Source organism: Hemitrygon akajei, chromosome 13 (genome assembly GCF_048418815.1).
Source record: "Hemitrygon akajei chromosome 13, sHemAka1.3, whole genome shotgun sequence".
Taxonomy (NCBI): Eukaryota; Metazoa; Chordata; class Chondrichthyes; order Myliobatiformes; family Dasyatidae; genus Hemitrygon; species Hemitrygon akajei.
In genome coordinates this window covers 44,272,513-44,290,622 of record NC_133136.1, presented here as the reverse complement: position 1 = coordinate 44,290,622, position 18,110 = coordinate 44,272,513, and the positions used below count along the sequence as shown (strand labels likewise).

The following is an 18,110-nucleotide window of genomic DNA, read 5'->3' as shown; positions in this document are numbered from 1 at the left end:
TATTCTTTTAGTTTCTCATTGGCCCCCATTACTATTTTTCCGGCCTCATTTTCTAGCAGTCCTATATCCACTCTCATCTCTCTTATTTATTTTACACTCAAAAAAGCGTTTTTTCTATCATCTTTGATATTGTTTTCTAGCTTTCAGATTTCATCCTTCCCTCCTAATGATTATTTTAGTTGCTCTCTGTGGGTTTTTAAAGCTTCCCAATCCTTTATCTTTCTGTTAATTTTTGCTTTATTGTATGCCCAACTCTTTTGCTTTTACATTAGTTTTGCCTTTCCTTGTCAGCCATGGTTGTACTATTTTGACATTTGAGCACTTCTTCATTTTTAAAATACATCTATACTGCGTCTTCCTCATTTTTTCCAAAAACTCACACCAGTTGCTGCTCTGCTGTCATCCCTGCCTGCATCTCCTTCCAAATTACTTTGGTTAACTTCTCTTTCATACCACTGTAGTTTCCTTTACTCCACTGAAATACTGCTTTGTTAGACTTTACTTTCTCCCTATCAAATTTCAAGTTGAACTCAATTATTTTGTGACCACTGTTTCCTAAGGGTTATTTTACCTTAAACTCCCTAATCACCTCCAGTTCACTGCATAACACCCAATCCAGTACAGCTGATCCCCTGGAAGGCTCAACAACAAACTGCTCTTAAAAGCCATCTTGTACACATTCAACAAACTTACTCTCAAGATCCATTTCCAACCTGATTTTCCCCAATCGACCTGCATGTTGAAATTTCCTATGACTATCATACACTGCCCTTTTGACACACCCTTTCTATTTCCTGTTGTAATCTGTGATCCACATCCCAGCTGCTGTAGGGAGACCTGTAATAACTGCCATCAGGGTACTTTTACCCTTGCAGTTTTTTAACTCAACCCACAAGGATCTTCCAATCTTATGTCACATCTTTCTATTGATTTGATGCCATCCTTTACCAGCAGAGCCATGCCACCCCCTCTGCTTATCTTCCCATCTGTCCAATACAACATGTAACCTTGGACATTTAGCTCCCAACTCCAGCCATCCTTCAACCATGACTCAGTGATACCAAAACCTCATACCTGACAGTCTGTAATATTGCAACAAGATCATCCACTTTACTTCTTATACTCCATGCATTGAGATATAATGTATCTCTACCCTTTTTGATTCTGCATCCCTAATACCCTGATACTCACCCTTCTGGCTGCAATTATGTCCTATCATCTGCCTGCCCTTCCTGACAGTCTGATTGCACATTAACTTTTTTACCATCCATTCCGTCATGAGTCCCTTCACTCTGCTTCCCAACCCCACCAAATTAGTTTAAATCCTCCCCAACAGATCTGCCAAACCTGCACAAGAGAATATTGGTTCCTCTCGGGTTCAGGTGCAACCCGTCACTATTGAACAGGTCATACCTCCACCAGAAGAGATCCCAATGATCCAAGAACCTGAAGCCTTGCCCACTGCGCCAGCTTCACAACCATGCATTAATCTGCCAAATATTCCTGCTTCTACCCTCACGGTCCTACTTCTCAACTTTCTACCTAGCTCTCTAAATTCTTTGTTCTAAGATCGATCTAAACCTTCCTTCCCCTATAGCCCTCCATAATGAAGTGATGGTAATACATTTCCGTGTCAAGATGATGTGCGACTTAAAGGGCAACTGGTAGTTGGTATTGTTCCCATACTTTTCCTGCCATTGTCTATAGAGTTCAATGTTGAAAAGTGAGGAAGCATTTTCAGAATTATTTCCAATGTAATATGATAATCAGGTTAGTCAATTGTACAGAGGATTTAGGAACAGTACCAATCGAAACACTAATAGGCGATACAAAAAGAATCAAATCAAATGTGGAGAAACAATTTTCCAAGTGCAAAGTGCAAACAGTTTGACTCTTGCAAAATAAAACGCAAGTATGTCAGTTTGGAAAATAAAGTCTGCATGAATAAAATTTGCACAAAGGGGATAAATTAACAAGAAAACACAAGTACATCTCTCTGATCAGAAACATCTACAATGGACTCTGTGGACAAAGTAACATAGGGCAGAGAAAAATAACTGCACACTCAGAGGAACTGCTAATCAGAAAGCAAGGATCTCACCACAAGAATTCCTTGGGGTGATGAGTGAGTGGAATATTTCCTTTCCTAAATTAAGACCAAATTCCACATTTTGTCTTCTAAAGGTACAGATTACATCAATGTCAACCTAACTTACAATTTGGTAAGACAAAGACTTGAGCTCTCCATTTGTTGTTCCTCTTAATGCCTTATGGCTCATCAGGTGGCTTTTTTTTTGCCATTTCCTTAGCATCTGTCTTTTTTTTAAAAAACGAGGCCAAGCTGCTAGTTCAACTCTCAACACAGCATGGATGGAAAGTGAACAATAAGCCAGCCAGATTCAAAGCCCGGAACCATTGGCTTCAAACTCCGGTGCTGATGCTACTACACACTGCTGGCTAAGCTCTCTGTTTATACTGCAATAACCATTAGCTTTTCATTCATGACTAGAAATGAAGCAACACAACGGTAGACTGACAAAATAATTCCACTCAGCAATTTAGTCATGCAACATATGAAATTGTGTTTGCCAAACTTAAATGTTAAAAGAAACACAAATACAAGAGAGATGTAAATATAGGTAAAAATTGCTTAGTAATCGGAAAGCTTAAGCAATGAGAGTTCTGATCTTGGGAACATACATGTAAGAAATTACAAGGCCAATAAATTGAGAGGAATTTAAGGTTGGTGAATGGTATTACAATTACTAAATCAGTTTAGATAAATGCTTTGAGGAGGGTTTTCAAAATCTCATGAACAAAGGCAAAGGAAGCAAAACTGCCTGAATGCAAGGCATGAGCACCAGAAGATACTGATTCTGCTCTGCAATTCAGTAAGATCATGGCTTATCTGAATTTGATCTCTATTTCACCTTACTCCATGTTCTCTGTTAACTTTAGTAAATCTATCCATGCCAGTTTGAATATCTTTTTAAATGACTAAGCCTCCACAGTTCTTTGAAGTAAGAAATTCCAAAGCTTAATGACGGGAAAGAATTCCTCATCTCCATTCCTTTATTCTGAATCAATCTCTTAATTTTCTGCAAAGGAAGGGAAACATTCTCTTAGCATCTAGCTAGTGAGATTTTCAGAATCTTCCATTTCATATGAAAACTACCTCTATTTATCTAAATTCTAATACACAAGCTCAACCTGTTCAATCATTCATTACCAGACACTCCTCCTTCCAGGAGTCAATGTAATAAACCACCTCTATACAGGACAGCAGAGCTGTACCCCAGCTATGACCTCACCAACATTATCTCCCCACTTCTGTACTTTATGGCCCTTGTAATAAAGGCCAAAGAAGCCTGAGTTAAGATTTTGTAAAAAATGAAAAAAATACATTAAAAAAGATAATTTTAACAAAACAGGTATAACAAGTGACCCAGATAAAAGTAGCTAGAAATTAGAGAATCGCCAGGATAAAGACAAGGATTTCAGGCTTGAACTGCTCTCTAGAGTAGCACATCTTGAGAACAACAAAGGAAGTTGATTCACTTTAGATTGCTTTCATAAAGGACTGGGTCAAGTTGATTGGCAGAATGTTCTGTTTTCTTCCTTTACTGTAAACTTTTCCAAGCTTGGTCACAAGAAGATATTACCAAGAGGATGAAGGAAGAGATGCAAAGATGAGTCCACACATAATTATAACACCCCCACTGATTTCTGGGAATCATTAGCTTACAAACAGCTCAAAGTGGAGGAGAAACATGCATGGTGACATTGAGAATCTCAAGGCCATTCATGAGTAGAAGCCCTACATGAGCAGCAAAGAAGCAGACCACCTCACTAATTGCCTACCTAATCTGTCAGCCACCACCAGATCCATCAGTGAGAGAATAACCAGTTCCCTTAAAACTAGAATAATGAGGGAAAGTCCTCCTCAAAACTGAGGAACAAACTGAAAAGAAACTTACATTATTCCACAGAGGTGTAACCCAAACAAGAGTAAAAGAAACAACAAAAGCCAAGGAAAAGAGATGGTTTTTTGGTATATCCAACAGAAAGACTATAGATTTTTTTTGTATTTCACTGTTTAGTCTTATATCTTGCTAGACAGGCATCAGAATACAGCACATTCTGGTTCGTAGCTGATAGAAGCCTGCAATAAAGAATGATCAGTGACAACAAAGTCAAGGTACAAACTTGCATAAAAATCATAAAAAGTAGAGAGTTTAGTTTACAGTATGTAATAAACTCATTTTCCAAACAACTTACTTTCATGTGTTCTTGAGCTACAAGAAATTTTGATCAGAAACCACTTAGTTTGAATAAAAGGTCACCAAATTATAACTTAACAGAAAATAAATTAAAATTGACTTTACCTTTCTTGTTTAGTGGTCGTTTTCTTACGCATACACATATCCTTTGTTCATCAATCTAAAAGAACAATGAAATTTCAGCTACATACATGTTCCAATAATGCATACTCTAGGTTATCAAATATGTAGACTTAACCAATGCAGTTAATTAAAATTACTTCAATATAAAGATTATATTGCCATGTGAAATACAACCTTAGCCATGTTCTCTAACAGTGGGCCTGACCGTGGGGGCTACTGTTAGTGATACCGACTGGAACTCACTTATATTTGATCACAAACTGAGATCCCAGATTTCAATGAACATGCAATTAACCATGGACATTTAGGACTTCTGGAAGGCCTAATCTATAAATATGCTACACCATTGGTTTGCTATGATTCCACAATATTATGCTGTAAACAACCTTGCAGATCTTGCTGCATAACACAAGACTCTACTGATTTCAAAAAAGGTTGCAAAATCTCCAAGATCTCCCTTTGCAATTGGATCCTTCACTTCCTCATCACCAGAGTTCAAAGAGTAGGAATGAGTAAAAACAGTTCCTTCTCACTATCAATACAGGTGCATCACAAGACGCTGTGTGTACTTAGCCACCCTGTTCTACTCTTTTTACACCCATGAATGTACATATATCTAATCAAGTGACTTAACATACCTTAAACACCATCTACAAATTCACAGGTGATTTTGAGTCAGTGTACAGGAGTGAGATAGAATACCTGGTTGATTGGTGGCACAATAACAACCTTGTCCTGACCATATACAAAACCAAAGAGCTAATCACTGATTTAAGAAGTTGGGAAACTAGTTGGGAGTACTCATATTGAGTCAGAGATGGAGAAAGTGAGCAGCTGCAAACTCCAAGGCATTAAAATCTTATATGACATATTCTGCACCCAACACATACAATATTAGCAACACACACAAAATGCTGGTGGAACGCAGCAGGCCAGACAGCATCTATAGGGAGAAGCACTGTCGACGGGAGACCCTTCGTCAGGACTAACTGAAAGGAAAGATAGTAAGAGATTTGAAAGTAGAAGGGGGAGGGGAAAATGCAAAATGATAGGAGAAGACCGGAGGGGGTGGGGTGAAGCTGGAGCCAGAAAGGTGATTGGCAAAAGGGATACAGAGCTGGAGAAGGGAAAAGATCATGGGACAGGAGGCCTAGGGAGAAAGAAAGGGGGAGGGGAGCACCAGAGGGAGATGGAGAACAGGCAGAGTGATGGGCAGAAAGAGAGGGGGAAAAAAAGGAGGGAGGAAAAAACTAAATATATCAGGGATGAGGTAAGAAGGGGAGGAGGGGCATTAACGGAAAGTATATGAACCTTTGCTTTCAGTAACTGGAGTGACCTCCCTGTACAGCAATAACCTCAACCAAACATTTCCGGTAACTGTTGATCAGTCCTGCACATCAATTTGGAGGAATTTTAGGCCATTCCTCTGAACAAACCTGCTTCAACTTTGGAAGGTTGGTGGGTTTTCATACATGAACTGCTTGTTTTAGGTCCCTCCACAACATTTCTATAGGATTAAGGTCAGGACTGTGACTCTGCCTTTCCAAAATGTGAAATTTCTTCTGCTTTAACCATTCTTTGGTTGACTGACTTGGGTGTTTAGGGTCATCTTGTTGCATGACCCACTTTCTCTTGGAGCTTCAGTTCATGGACAGATACCCTGCCAATTTCCTGTAGAATTTGCTGTTACAATTCATAGTTCTATCAATGATGGCAAGCCATCCATTTTCTCAATAAATAAATGAGCAAGTATATTTGCTCATTTTGTGTTATTTATTTAATTGGGTTCTCTTTATCGAGTTTTAGAACTTCCATGACGATCTGATCACATTTTAGTTCATATTTATGCAGAAATAGAGAAAATTCTCAAGGGTTCACAAACTTTCTAGCACCACTGTAGATGCAATCATGAAGAAGGCATGCCAGTACCTCTACTTCTGAAAAAGCTGACGGAGATTCAGGATATCACCAAATACTCTAACTTCTATAGATGCACTGTCCAAGGTGTTACGAGTGGCTGCATCATGGCTTGGTACTACATTTCCAACACACAGCAATATAACAGGATGCAGAGAATACTTGCCACAGCCCAGACCATCACAGGCACAACCCTCCCCACCCGTGGCAGAATCTACAGGAGGCAATGCCTCAAGATGATGGCATCTATCATCAAGCATCCCGATCACTTAGGTTATGCCCCCTTCTCTCTGCTACAATCAGGCAGGAGATACCGAAGCCTGAAGTCCAGCATCATCAGGTTCAAAAACAACTGTTTTCCTACCACCATCAGATTCTTAAAACAACCTACCCACCAGATCACCTCTTGCACCTGGCTCTAGTTATGGGAAGTTTCGGCATTAAATCTTGCTTTGCAATTTTTCCCCCTCTTGACTCAAAGTTTAAAGTTCAAAGTAAATTTATCATCACAATACATGCATGTCACCATATACACCCGAGATTCCTTTACTTGTGGGCATATTCCACAAATCCATTAATAGAATAATAACTTTAACAGAATCAATGAAAGACCACACCAAATTGGGTGTTCAACCAGTGTGCAGAAGACAACAAACTGCAAATACAATAAAGAAATAATAACAATAAATATCACAAACATGACATGGAGTCCTTGAAAGTGAGTCCATAGGTTGTGGGAACATTTCAATGATGGAGCTAGTGAAGTTGAGTTAAGTTAACCCCTTTGGTTCAAAAGCCTGATGGCTGAGGGGTAACAACTACTCCTGAACCTGGTGGTCTGAATCTTGAGCCTCCTTCTTCCTGATGGCAGCAGTGAGAAGAGAGCATGACCTGGATGGTGGGGGTAACTGATGATGGATGCTGCTTTCCTGCAACATTTTGTGTTGATATGCTTAATGGTGGGGAGGGTGTTACCTATGATGAACTGAGTTGTATCCACTACTTCTTTTTGTAGTATTTTCCTTTCAAGGGCATTGGTGTTTTCATACCAGGCTGTGATGTAGCCAGTCAATATACTTTCCACTACACATCTATAGAAGTTTGTCAAAGTTTTGGATGTCATACTCCAAAGGGTGTAGAGGTGTTGCTGTACTTTCTTTGTAATTGCATTTACATGCTGGGCCAAGGACAAATCCTCCAAAATGTTAACACTGACGAATTTGAGGTTGACTCTCTTCACCTCTTATCATCCAATGAGGATTGGCTCATGGACCTCTGATTTCCTCCTCCTGAAGTCAATAATCAGCTCCTTGGTCTTGTTGACAGTAAGTAAGAGGTTGTTGTATGCTGATTCATCACTACCTTTGATTCGACCAATGACAGTGACATTGCCAACAAATTTGAATATGGCATTAGAGCTGTGATTAGCCATGTGGTCATAAATGTAAAGTGAGTACAGCAAAGGGCTAAGCACACAGCCTTGTGGAGCACCTATGCTGATGGAAATTGTGGAAGAGATGCTGTTGCCGGTCTGAACTGACAGGGATCTGCAAGAAAGGAGATTGAGGATCCATTGCACAAGCGAGTATTGAGGCCAAGGTCTAGAAGCTTATTGATTAGTTTTAGGGATTGATAGTATTTAATGCCATGCTGTAGTCAATAAAGAATATCCTGATGTGTATCCTTGCTGTCCAGATGTTCCAGGGTTGAGTGTAGAGCCAATGAGACAGTATTTGCTATGGACCTCTTGTTCCAGTAGGTAAATTGGAGCAGATCCAAGTCGCTTCTCAGGCAGGAGTTGATACGGTTTCATCATCAACCTTTCAAAACACTTCATCACTGTGGATGTGTTACTGGACAATAGTCATTGAGGCAGGTTACCACGTTCTTCTTAGGCACCAGAATAAATGAAGTTTGCATAAAGCAAGTGGGTACCTCAGACCGCCAAAGCAAGAGGTTAAAGATCTCAGTGGACACTCCAGCCAACTGATCAGCACAAGTCTTTAGTACTTGGCCAGATATCCTGTCTGGGCTGGATGCTTTTCATGTGTTCACCCTCCAGAAAGCTGCTCACTTGTCGGCCTCAGAGACTGAACTCGCAGGATCATTGGGGCTGTGGGAGACCATGATTGTTCCTCTATGCTTTGACAATCAAAGCAAGCACAGAAGGCATGGAGCTCATCTGAACTGAAGCCCTGTTGTCGCTTACATCACTTGATTTACTTTATAAGAGGTGATAGCATTCAAGCCCAGCCATAACTGTTGAGCATCCTTTGTTGATTCAAGTTTCATCCTTTGTCACTTCACCTGTGAGATGGTTTTCTGGTGATTGCACCATGCCCTCTGGTACCTCAGCAGATTGTGGGTCTTCTGGATGGGATGACTTTGAATGATATTGTGGGGGTCACTGGCCTACAACTGTTTTAATAAAGTCCATGACAACCCTGGTGTATTCATTGATATCCACAGATTAGTCCTTGAACAATAGTCCAGTCCACCAACTCGAAGCAATCTCACAGTCGCTCCTCTGCCTCCCACACCACCTCTTTGCTGTCATAATCTCTGCAGTTTTGCTGTTTAGCCTCTGCCTGTACGCAGGTAAGAGAAGGACAGCCAAGTGACAGCCAAATTTACCAAAATACAGCCTGGCATTCTATATCTTAGTATAACAGTAGTCAAGTGTGTTGGACCTCTGGTTCTACAGGATATATGCTGATGTAATTGGGCAGTGTTTTCTTCAAACAAACCTGATTGCTATCGCCAATTATGATTTGAAATGCGTCAGGATGAACTGTACCTAGTTTGGAGATGGCATCATGCAGCATTTCAAACGCTTGATTATCATCATCCACTGGTGACACGTAAACTGCAAATAGGATTACGGTGAAGAACTCCCTAAGTAAATAAAACAAACGGCATTTGACCGTTAGGTATTCAATGTTGGGGGAACACAAGTTCAACAAAACCGCCACATCGAACACCACGAGTTTATCATGAAACACACAACTGCACCTTTTGCCTTTTCCAAATCAGCAGTTCAGTCCATCCTGTGAATTGAGAAGCCTTCAGGTCTGATCACCGTATCTGGCATGCTGGGAGTAGGCCATGTCTCGATCAGACACAGAACACAACAATCTCTCGTATTCCTCTGATACAGCAATTTTGCTGTCAATTCCTTGATTTTATTCTCCAGTGACTGCACTTTTGCTATCAAGATGCTGGATAGAGGGGATCTCACACTTCTGTGTTTCAACCTGGCTTGGAGTCCCCCTCCCCCGGCCTTGCTGCCGGCCATGGTGATGGAACTTTCATCTGTTGAAAGGTGCCATACCTCCTAGGTCTGCTGAGTCCTTCAGAAGATAGTGAAATCTGTAGTTTATTAATTTGATTTAAAATACATTTCTTAAATGGAAGTTACATGCTGCGGATGGCAGTGAAAGTAATTCAAAAGACGGTAAATTTGGAAGTATTGTATGTAGCCTACTGAGTGACAAATTTAAAACTACTCAAAATCAACTGTACATTTGACAGCCAACAATACTCCTATGACAAAGAACAAGCAAGATTGTCTGTGCCTGGACAAGGTAAGTGCAGTGAAGAGAAGACTCGTTGTTCAGGCTTTGGACCTATGCTTGCAATATCTGGAAATTACTGAGAAAATGCAGGAAATGAATGCTACACAAAAAAAAAGCATGCTGCATTTTAAAAAAGTATAAATGTGTATATATATATATATCTCCCACATGACATTAGAAACTAAAGTATTTAAAGCAGGTTGAGAAAGAGATACTTCAAATATAACATTGCCTTTTCAATTTTACAAAGTGTAATAGCATTACACTAACTGCTATGCTACCGTTTTCCTTGTGGGGAAGCTAGGTGGTGGAGTCTCTAAATAAAAGGTCATCACTTAAGCTTGAGAAGAGGAATTCTACTCTAGCTCCAGCCCACGCACTTAGAATCTTTGACATTCTCAAACTAGTTGCTGTAGGTGCTGACTTAGAGGGAATCAAGGGTCATGGGGTCAAGCAGAAACCCTTATTTAAACCAAAATTCAGACAAGTCATGATATAACTGAATGTTATAAATTGGCATGGCTTCCTTTTCTCAATTTTCTATTCTGTTACATTTGAAGCTTCAATTAGATAAATTTAAAATGATATAGCAAGTAAAAATTAGTTAAATATTACTTTGACAACAAAGACAAATTGCATCTAGATTATTCAGATTTCAAATATACAATTTAAAATAATTTGGGAATAATTTTAAACATGAAATCCATATGAAGCAAACCCAAACAATGTTCTCAGATCAATTTGACTTGCTTAAACTTGTAACTTACTGGATCAGCAGACGTAAGTGGTCGGTAGTCAAGACTTGATCTAAATTCTCTTATCATGCACATAATTTCCCAGTTCGGATTTGTAGAATCAACATCCTGTTAAATGCACAATTTATCAAAGTAAATACCCAATACCAAATTGTGGCTGTTGAATGGAGCATTTAGCTTTATCATTTCTAACTTTGTAAGTGCTCTGCAATACAAAAAAATCATTTGCTAAATTTAAGAAAGAAACCATTTAAGATGAAAGTATATAAACCTTAAGCATAATATTTAAAGGAAAATACTTCAACCAGAACTACCGTTCTATTCTTTTAGAACACAGATACAAGGACCACAAGCTTGTGCTGGGCTGGCCAACAAATAAATCTCTGCCATAGGATAAATGAAGCGGTGAACTTAACAAGAGGATGCAGAGGAGATTTAAGTAGAGACAAAGATTCAGAATTACAGTTAAGAAAGGAAAATATCTAAAGTGAGTTTCATCCCTCTTAAACAAAGGCAGAATTATATAAGAATTACAGAATTGAGAGAGCCACGGACAGGGTGAACAGGAAGAACCATCTGTCTTGGCAAGGAGATAGACAGCAAGGGACAAAGGTTAGAGGAAAGTTAGGGAACAAAAATGTTTTTACTCAGACAGAAGTAGTAGCCTGCATTCAACTTACAAGGGTATTTGGTACAGAAAACTCGACATTTAAAAGTAAATGAATGAGTACTTAACAAAGCCGTAACCAACAAGGCTATGAACCAAAATTGGAGTCAGAAAAACCTAAGAAGCTCCTCTTTTGGCTGACAAGAACAAATGAACCAAACATCTTCTGTCCCAGTAGTTTAATATTTCTAAGAATTCAATGACTTAAGTATACGCTCACCAAAACACACAAAGGTTTATAAACAGAGATGAGACCAAGCAAAGAAACAGGATAACACATTAAGCTTTAAATATTAACTATTGCTTGGATCCAAATACTCAAGCCAATGCCAAGCCAAGTAAGTTTAATTATTGTAACATTTCTATAAATTGTTATAGCTTGAAAGTAAATTTGTTGACCCTTCACTATTTTCAGAAATAGCAAATTAAGCTGAAGTGACTTGAAAAGCAATCAATACCTAATCTGACAGCCCTTCTTAGCATCAATGGGGCATTGAAATGCATGCATAACATAGATGATGCTTCAAAATCTCCTTCAAGCACTGGAAAAGTATTCCAAATGTAGAAGAAACAAAGTAGAAGCCCAAAATAATCACACTAAGAATCTTAGCAGTCCCAGAATCCTCTATCATATTGTTTCATCCCTTTCACCAGCAAGAAGCCATTTGGTTCATTGTGCAAATACCAAATCACACAAATTTCCAGTTAAATTTACCGAAAAGGAATCCAGGTGCCCAATACATACTGGGTGAAGCTTCCTCAGCTCTAATTCACTACCAATTATATTAAAGTTAGTCCCCCTTCCACATACTGACCATTCTATTAAGCATAAACAAGTCTTTCCTTTACCAATTAACTGAGATCTCTCAACTCTATTCACCTGTACCAAAGAACACTATCCAATGCATTCTTTGATTCTGGTAACATCCTTCTAGATCTCCACCATAATGTCTCCAGTGCAATTATATGCTACCTGTTATACAGACCAGAATATGTTGAAAATACTGTTTTCTATGAATCTAACACACTCCTGCAAGCAAATCTATATACTGATGATTAAAAAAGTGTTCATCACCAACTTAACCATCTTTCCTGTGAACTTCAGCGAATTGTGCACAAATATTTCAAATTTTGTGTTCCATTTTTTTTGCATCTTTCTTTTAATATGCTTCCATATCCCAAATGCATTCCTTCTCACGTCTTTAGTGAACTATGGCCGCTAAATTTAAAAGCAAGAGACATGGCATTGAGCTCAGCAGAATCCAATTGCTAACAACTTTCAATCACAAAACACTGTTGTTCTTTGTTTACTCCTACTGGGCTAATTAATTTTGATATCAGTTTACCAGTTCCACTTGCTTCCCACAGGCTTTAACTTTATTAACTAACCTGTTATGTTGAACCTTTTTGAAGCTGGGTAGGTAAAGGACAAGCATTTTGTCCAATAAATAAATACAAACCTGAGCTCTTTTCTCTCTCATCTCTTGTTGCTGTATTCGCCGCTTTTCACGTTTTTCCTGGAGTTTTTCAACTTCTTTAACACAATTTGATTTTCTGCGGGCTGAAAGATAAAATTAACTGGAAGTTTGAAGATGAAAACTAAATTTTGTTGGCTCTAAACTTCTGTACAATTAAATAAACATTTCTTCTATGAATGATGAAAAAAGATACCTAACATTTCACATATTCACTATGTAGAAAATAAAATTCATGTTTCACTTATCAATTTACATGCATTTTTGAGATCACATCACTTCCATGATCATTTCAAACTCTACAGTATTCATGGCCTTCAGGATCAATTTTAAAGCAGACTTATTTCGTGTTTTCCACAGAGACACATTACACCAAGAACTGAAGCAAGAAAAATAGTGCAAAACGGAAATTCATTCTACTACATGATTTTCTCTATATGACTCGGAAGCCCTTTTCTACCTTCTTCCATAAAAACAGGCAAAATATTTTCTTACTTCCAACATAATTTCTCCTGCTACATTCTGCAAGGAGAGCACAATAACTTTTGCTATTTGTTCCTATAGAAGTTTCAATTGTTTGCCTTTAAGTCTATTCACCCAACTGTAATTCTACACCCAGCATATAGGCAGAGACTGAGGACTGCAGAACCAGTGGTGAGGATCACGAAGGTAGAATCAAGAGAGGTGGACGAGGGCTTACAGGACTGCTTTGAATTGTTGGACTGGACTGTATTCAGGGATACATCTTCATATCTAAATATGCCAGTTATCACCGACTTCAAGACCTGTCAGGATGAGCGTGTACCTTCAACTGCATACAGGTCATACCCAAACCCAAAGCCATGAATGAATCTTGGGATTCGAAGTCTGCTTAGGATTAGATCTGTGCCATTCAAGACCTGTTATCCAGAATTATACAAGTCAAAGACCAACCTACAGAAGTGAAACAGGGTTTTTTTTCTTTTTCTTTGTTACTGTGTATGTAATCAAAATGGCGTCTTTTGTTTTGTTAAAAGTAGGAATGCTGGCGCCTGTGTTAATAGTAGGAATGCTAGCGTCTTTGTTATGATAAGTGCTGGAAGCTTGTTTGGGACTGTAAACTGATTGTTGGTGGGGATTTTGGGGAGTCGGCGCGATGGAGTGAGAGAGAGAGAGGACGGGATGCTGGAAGCTGGGCGACAGAACGGACCCCGAGCGTGGGGGTCCCCGGCCCAAGGTTTTCGGTGATGAGAGGAGACGGAGACAGAGGAGTGTGGAGCGTCTGGTCAACCACCGTGGGGGTCCCAGGAGGCGGGTTGAGGAAGTCGGAGGGGATCGAATGGTGGCCAGAAGACTTCAGTAATTGAGCTCCAACGGTTGTGCACGAAGTGGTTTGAACTTTGATAAGTTTGGCGCCTTTTCTTTTTTTTCTCTTATTCATATATACTGTATCGTTAGTAATCGCTTAGTTATAGTAATCTTTATAAATTGTACTCATTTAATCGCATAAGGTGTACTGTCTGTTTTTTTTGGGCGAGGCGGGGACATCACACAGCATCCACACCAGCTGATTACCCAGTTTGGCGGGGCCAAAGGCTGCTCCCCCTAGACTAGAACGAGTTTGAGCGATGCCTGAGGCGACCCAGGGGTTACAGAAGACTTAAGAGCCAAAAAGTAATTGCAAGTGAAGTTAGTGATGGAATCAGATGCACGTCAGTAATGGCAGGGTTTGCAGGCCAGCACTTCCTACAGGGTATAATGGTTAAGATGCTTCACTCAAGGATGAACTCAACACCTTTATATACACTTTGAAAGGGAGGATAAAATTATAGCTGTGCAAATCCATGCATGATCTGGCAACCCAGTGATATCTGTCTCAAAAGCCGACATCAGAAAATCTTTCAAGAAAGTAAAGCTCAAAGTAAATTTATTATCCAAGTACATATATGTCACTGCATACAACCCTGAGATTTATTTTCTTGCAGGCATACTCAATAAACCCATAATAGAATTCATGAAAGACTGCATGAACTTGGGCATTCAACCAAAGTGCAAAAGACAAACTACGCAAGTATAAAAAGAAAAAGTAATAATAACAATAAATAAATAAGCAATAAATATTGAGAACATGAGATGAAGAATCCTTGAAAGAGAGTGCATAGGTTGTGGAAACATTTTAATGGTGAAGCTGAGTAAAATTAACCCATTTGGTCAAGAACCTGATGGTGTGAGTCCCGAGGCTCCTGTACCTTCTTCCTGATGACAGCAGTGAGAAGAGAGCATGTCCTGTGTGGTAGGGGTCACTGATGACAGATGTTGCTTTCCTGCAACAATGCTTCGTGTAGATGTTCTCAATGGTGGGGAGGACTTTACCAGTGATGGGCCGAACCGGATCCACCTCTTTTTGTAGGATTTTCCATTCAAGGGCATTGACGTTTCCATACCAGGGTGTGATGTAACCAGTCAATATATACTCTCCACCACACATCTATAGAAGTTTGTCAAATGTTCTGGATGTCATGCTGAATCTTCGCAAACTCCTGAGGAAGTAGAGGCACTGTTGCGCTTTCTTCATAATTGCACTTATGTGTTGGGCCCAGGACACGTCCTCTGAAATAATAACACTGACGAATTTAAAGTTGCTAACCCTCTCCTCCTCTCTATGAGCACTGGCTCATGGACCTCTGGTTCTCTCCTCCTGAGGTCAATAATCAGCTCCTTTGTCATGCTGACACTGAGTGAGAGACTGTTGCTATGGCTCCACTCAGCCAGATTTTCAGTCTCCCTCCTATATAACGATTCATCATCAGCATTGATTCCGCCTGCGATAGTGGTGCTGTCAGCGAATTTGAATATGGCATTGGAGCTGTACTTCATCAACAATCATAAGCGTAAAGCGAGTAGAGCAGGCGCTAAGCACAGAGGTTGGTTTATGGTGCACTTGTGCTGATGGAGATTGTGGAGACATTACCAATCTCACTGGGGTCTGCAAGTGGGAAATCGAGGATCCAATTGCACAAGGAGGCATTGAGGCCAAAGTTTTGAAGCTTCACTACGAGTCAGGATAATGGTGTACCTGGTAGAGCATTGAAAGCCTGTGCCAATCAATTGGCTGAAGCTTTCAAGGATATCGTCAATCTCTCACTGCTGCAGTCAAAGTTCCCACATGCTTCAAAAGGGCATCTATCATACCAGTGCCCAAAAAGAGTAGGGTGAACTGTCTCAATGACTATTGCTCACAGTAGCATTCATATCTACTGTGATGAACTGCATTGAGAGGTTGGTCATGGCAAGAATTCCTTCCTTCCTAAGCATTTAACTGTGCCTGCTGCAAATTACCTACTGCCTCTCTATTGAGTTCTAAACCACCTGAACAACAATACTTATGTCAGGCTGCTGTTTATTGATTAAAGCACAGCTTTCAACATCATCAACCCCTCAGCAGTAAGAAACAAGCTTCAAAACCTGAGCCTCTGTCCTGCTAAGTTCTTACCATTCTATACGTTTTGATAATACATCCTTCCTTTGTACGTCCCTCTGCAACTGGTTCCTCGACTTCCTCATCGGGAGACCACAGTCAGTAAGGATCAGAAATAACATTTCCTCCTTGCAGACAATCAATACAGATGCTCAAAGGATGTATCTGTAGCCCACTGCTCTACTGTCTCCTCACAGGATTGTCACCTTTTTTGTGGTGGGAAGAATTGTGACCTCCTGAGATCCTGAATGCAATGCCACCTGCAGCCTAGCTCCTGCCAAGGTCAACTATGGCCACAAGATCAAGGGAGAGTTCCAGACAAAGAGCAATCCAACTAAAACCTCGACGGAAGATGATGACACATCACAATGAGAGTGAAGGCAGAGAAAAGCTGCAGCAGTGAAGGTTCCCCAGTCATCTTGCAAGCCACGTCACTGGACCCTAACCTCGAACTGTCAAGGACCGCATAGTGGCTGCCCATGTATCAGCCTCCCATATTAAACAAAGTCACACACAGGCATTCCCCAGTAAGGGAACAATCCCTTGGGAGAACAATTATACTTGACTCAAGCGGTCACACTACTACTCTACACCCCTAACTGGCACAGCTCAAACTCTCTCTATTGTTGTTAGAACCTCATGATGATCAGGAGGCATACAAGAGTGAGATAGATTGGCTATGTAAGTGGTGTCACTAAACATCATTGCATTCAATGGCAGTAAGACCAAGGAAGGAATTAATTGTGGAGAAACAGAGGGGTCAGCAGTGGAAAGGGTGAACAGTTTTAAGTTCCTGGGTATCACTAACTTGGAATATCAAGTACATACTCAACATATCGATGCAATTACAAAGAAGACATGCCAGTGACTACACTTCATTGGGATTTTGAGATTTGGTATGTTTGCAAAGATTCTAGCAAATATAAAAAACTAAGGCCTGAGGATTCTCCAAAGCAACCTTCTGACTCCCCATAAATGCCTCACATCCCCTCATCCTTTAAACTGACAAGTTCCCCAGCACTTATTCACATACATACACAAGATCATATTATACTTACAAGGTGGTGCAAAATCTTTTTTTCCAGATTGGGCTGGAGAGATATCTGTAACACTTCCATTCTGATGAGTAGCTGATGAATGTTCTGGAAGCTGACTGGGTCTTGATCTTGTTGATGCCACTGGGAGAACAAAAAAAAAGAATCTTTCAATCTAAATAATCTGTCACTTGCTTAGTATAACATAATCCTAAAGCTTCCCAAGATCAAATTCATGAGTTCATAACTGGACTGAATTACTTTGAACAAGATTTCTTCTACAGTAAGCTGCTCATACATGAAATTATGCAGTCATGGAGATGTACAGTGCAGAAATGGGCCCTTTAGACTGCATCCAAGCCAACCTTGTGCTCAACTATACAGATCCCATTTGCCACAACTAAGACCACAGCTTTTTATGCCTTGCCTATTTGTCGCCATTTAAATATTTCTCAAATGTACTGATCACTTCATCCAAATTATTAATGCACACTATAAATAGACAAAACTACAGCATTGATCCCCTTACTTACTGATGGACAATCTGAAAATGAACTATTTATCCCAGCTCAGTGTTTTTCATTATACAACCACTCCCTCAATCAGGCCATTACCCCAAATCCCTTTTACTGGCAACAAATCAAATATCTTCTGGAAATCCGATTACCTACTGGGTACCCTTTATCTATTCTGTTTGTTTTCTCTTCAAAGAACACCAAGCAAATCCGTCAAACACAAATTCCCTTTTATAAAACCTCGTTGATTCTGCCTGATTATGTTATTTTCAATTGTTCTACTACTACCTCCTTGTTAATGGATTCTCAATA

General features: G+C 39.8%; 1 protein-coding gene across 2 annotated transcripts in view; it reads right to left on the bottom strand.

Moving 5' to 3' along the window:
* kif2a (kinesin family member 2a) overlaps positions 1-18,110 on the bottom strand; it is a 112,578-nt gene that overhangs the window by 65,733 nt on the left and 28,735 nt on the right. For both annotated transcript variants that reach the window (XM_073064506.1, XM_073064507.1), the window contains exons 5-8: positions 17,308-17,427; positions 12,778-12,878; positions 10,663-10,758; positions 4,386-4,440 (exon numbers count right to left, since the gene is read on the bottom strand). In XM_073064506.1, coding sequence (XP_072920607.1) covers positions 4,386-4,440; positions 10,663-10,758; positions 12,778-12,878; positions 17,308-17,427 — 372 coding nt within the window. The remainder of the gene's footprint in view (positions 1-4,385; positions 4,441-10,662; positions 10,759-12,777; positions 12,879-17,307; positions 17,428-18,110) is intronic.